This window comes from Pyricularia grisea (assembly GCF_004355905.1).
Source record: "Pyricularia grisea strain NI907 chromosome Unknown Pyricularia_grisea_NI907_Scaffold_8, whole genome shotgun sequence".
Classification (NCBI taxonomy): domain Eukaryota; kingdom Fungi; phylum Ascomycota; class Sordariomycetes; order Magnaporthales; family Pyriculariaceae; genus Pyricularia; species Pyricularia grisea.
This window is the reverse complement of record NW_022156721.1, coordinates 501203-504515: the sequence shown is the minus strand read 5'-3', so window position 1 is coordinate 504515 and position 3313 is coordinate 501203. Positions and strand designations below refer to the sequence as shown.

Sequence of the window (3313 nt, the reverse complement as noted above, 5' to 3'; positions counted from 1 at the left end):
GGATAATAAGGCTTGGATTAATAAATACTGCGCCGCGTCCAATTCCAATACCATAATTAAGATTGGTTTTGGATTATGGTGCTTATTATATTATAATAAAAAGTAAATAAAATAAAAGAATGGGACGATTTAAGGTTGGAACAAATTTAACATTGCCACGTTGTTTATAAAACAATTTTAACAATTTAATCCAAATCGGCAATTTCTTTTCCATCTCCATTATTTTACTTTAAATAAAGCCTTTTTCCATCCCCCCTATTTACCATAAAAGGCGCCATTATAAACGAGCATTTAAACGATCTTATTATAACATTGTCATAAAATGGCATAAACAGCGTTGCCATATTCGCCGCCCTGAGTATTAACGTCCGCACCCTTATCGACCAGAATTTGCACAATCTTTTTATAGCTTCGCAATAAAGCGGCATAAAGAGAGTTGCCGTACAAGCCGCCCTAATAATTAACGTTCGCACCCTTATCGACTAAAATTTGCACAATTTTTTTGCGGCCTTTATATAAACCGGTATAAAAAACGTTGCCGTACAAACCGCCCTAAGTATTAACATCCGCCCCATCCTTTAAAACCTTTTTCACAGCGTAAAAAACGTTTCCCCCAACCATATGATAAAGTAAAAATTTTATAACCTTTTTGAAATTGTTAAGATTTTTTTTATCCCATGGTTTATCGGAAATGTAAAAATTGAAATAAATTTAATAATATTTTTCATTACAAACGAATTTTTGAATGAAGTTTTTAAATTTCTTGGTATTTGGTCCAATATAATTAACGTGGTCCATCCAATATTGTGCAACGTATTTTATTAGGGGCCAATTTGGTAATTTCACCGTTATAAAATGGTGGTCAAAATCCAATAAATATACCAGGCAGACCTCCGCCATATATTGCCTAATAAACCCTTTTTAAAACTACAATAACACCTTATTTTCCAATTAATCCAATATAAAATACTCCTTTAATAAAAATACGCAAATAAAATTTTTTATTTATATTCCCGTCTTCGTCGGTTTTATTAAATATAATTACCAAATTCGAACAATGTATAAAGATTTTATTTGGTTCGGGCATTTTATAATTGGTAATAAAGTTTAACTTTTTTTTTAATTAACGCTATTTATATCAATAATTCTTTTAAGTTCTAACGGTTATTTGGAAAAAGTAAAAATTATAAAAGTTTTATTGCGTTATATTTATAATTTAACGGGATTTTGTTTAAAATACGTACGTATATTTCGTCCAGCGTTTTTAATAAGTTTTTAAACGTTTATGGAAAATTATCAAGTTTTGAAAATGTTTCCAAAGAATGGAATTGGCATAAAACCCATCGAAATTTGCATTTTAATTTAATAATATATTTTGGGTAATTAAATAAACGTTTATTTTTATATTTTATTGGCCCTTTCAACCAAATAGTATTCGACTTTTTATTAAATATCCTTTTGTATTTACCATTATTTTAATCCTTTATAATATTGCACCTTTTTATAAATATACACGCAAATATTTTTCACGACCAAATTACTTTATATAAATATTTGATAATTTACAAATTCATTTAAAATTAATTTAATATTCCGTTTTAAACAATTTGTAAGTAAAAAATAAATATTTATTTGTAAACTTTTAAAACATTCCTTGATTTAGAATAATAACCCTCTGCTTTTTATATCTTTTTCTATTTAATATTCGTTAAACGCGTCTAATTTAATCCAAAATTCGGCAATATGTTAAATTACTTCTTTAAAATTTCGTTTAGCGGATTAGTAATGGGTATTTACAACCCGTTTTTGTAAAAACAGTAAAGTAAATATAAATACCCTTAATAAACGTTTGGGCTTTTGTAATATAATTGGTATATAAATGATTTAATTACAATTTCCAATAATTATTTATTAATATTGTTAAAATGAAAATAAGGATTAATAAAATTATTGGAATAAAAACTGGCGTGTTGAAAATCTTTAATAATAATAGAATTAAAGATTATTTTACCGCAATTGAAAATGCTGTAAAACCATAAGAAAATTAGAATTATTTTCCACTGCGAATATTTTTCGTTCTTAAGGAATTATTGGCTTATATTCCTATAATTCTACTTTAAAATTTTATTATCATTTATTAATACGTTTAACGGGGCGAGCCATTTAATAATGTTTTAAGAGTATTAATTCTATTGCATTTTCGTATGGTAGAAATTATGTATAAAACCAATTCGTGCATTATATGCATATAAAAACTAGCATTTAATCTTGAGTAATATTTTAATTAAATATAAATTATTAACTATTTCCTATTATTTTATCCATTTTTAACGCTTTTTCCACATTTTCGCCTTTAAAAACCTATAATAATTCCTTCGTATATGCAGCAGCTATAATTACTATATAGTTCTACCACCGATTACTTTTATAAGTGTTTGTATAATTATAAATTCCACGGATTATAAGACATGGAAAATTATTTATAAAACCAGCTGCTTTTATTCTAAAATAAATGCACCCGTTTCCGAGGTTTAACGCTATTTAATCCCGGAAAATACCGTCCTTAACGACCTAATTACCGGAAATAATAACTTCATAATAAATTTTAAACTCGGTGGACTGTTTTTTTGGTTTTTTTATTTTTTTCCGATAATCACAATACGCGTAAATTCTAATTTAATTTATAATTTAATCGTTGGGGTTTTGCGAAATTATAACTTTTTAAAAACTAACTTTGTTATTAAATATTAAATGTGTTCCCAAAATGTTTTAAAAAACAGTTGTTTTGCGTTTTTTAATGGACGAAAGCAATATTGTTCAAATTTGGTTTTGCCAAACGTGGATAAAATTATATTATTTTGTCCAAAATGGCGGTTAACCGAATTGTTTTCCGTTTTTCAAACGGTTTTTAACATTGCTAATCCTTTAAAAAAAATTTCGAGTGGGGGGGTAAAAGCGCCGATTCGTTTAAACGGGCCATTTTCTTCTAATCTTCCCAAATCGTATTGCACGGTTTCCGTTTTTACACCAATAAATTGGTTAACGACGACGTCGTTAAAACGGATATTAATATTTTCCGCCAATTTAAAGACCGCGGCACCGATGCCGACCATTAAACCGAAGCTAAGGTGTGGAAAAAAATTAATTATATTTATTACGATCGTCGTTATGAATACGGCACCGATTCAACCAACAGTTAAGGATGTAATAATAATATTGTTATTTCTGATTTAATTTTAGGCATAATTGTTGGTATTTTTGGGTTGTTTTTTTAAAATTTGCCGGCTTTTAATATTTCTTATTAAACACGGAT

General features: G+C 27.5%; 1 protein-coding gene across 1 annotated transcript; it reads right to left on the bottom strand.

Moving 5' to 3' along the window:
* Positions 1-224: 224 nt before the first annotated feature.
* Positions 225-428, bottom strand: PgNI_11992 (uncharacterized protein; the record flags this gene model as incomplete). The annotated part of the gene is made up of 1 exon (XM_031131950.1): positions 225-428. The coding sequence occupies one exon, from the start codon at positions 426-428 to the stop codon at positions 225-227; it is 204 nt and encodes a 67-aa protein (XP_030977113.1).
* Between the last annotated feature and the right edge of the window lie 2885 nt (positions 429-3313).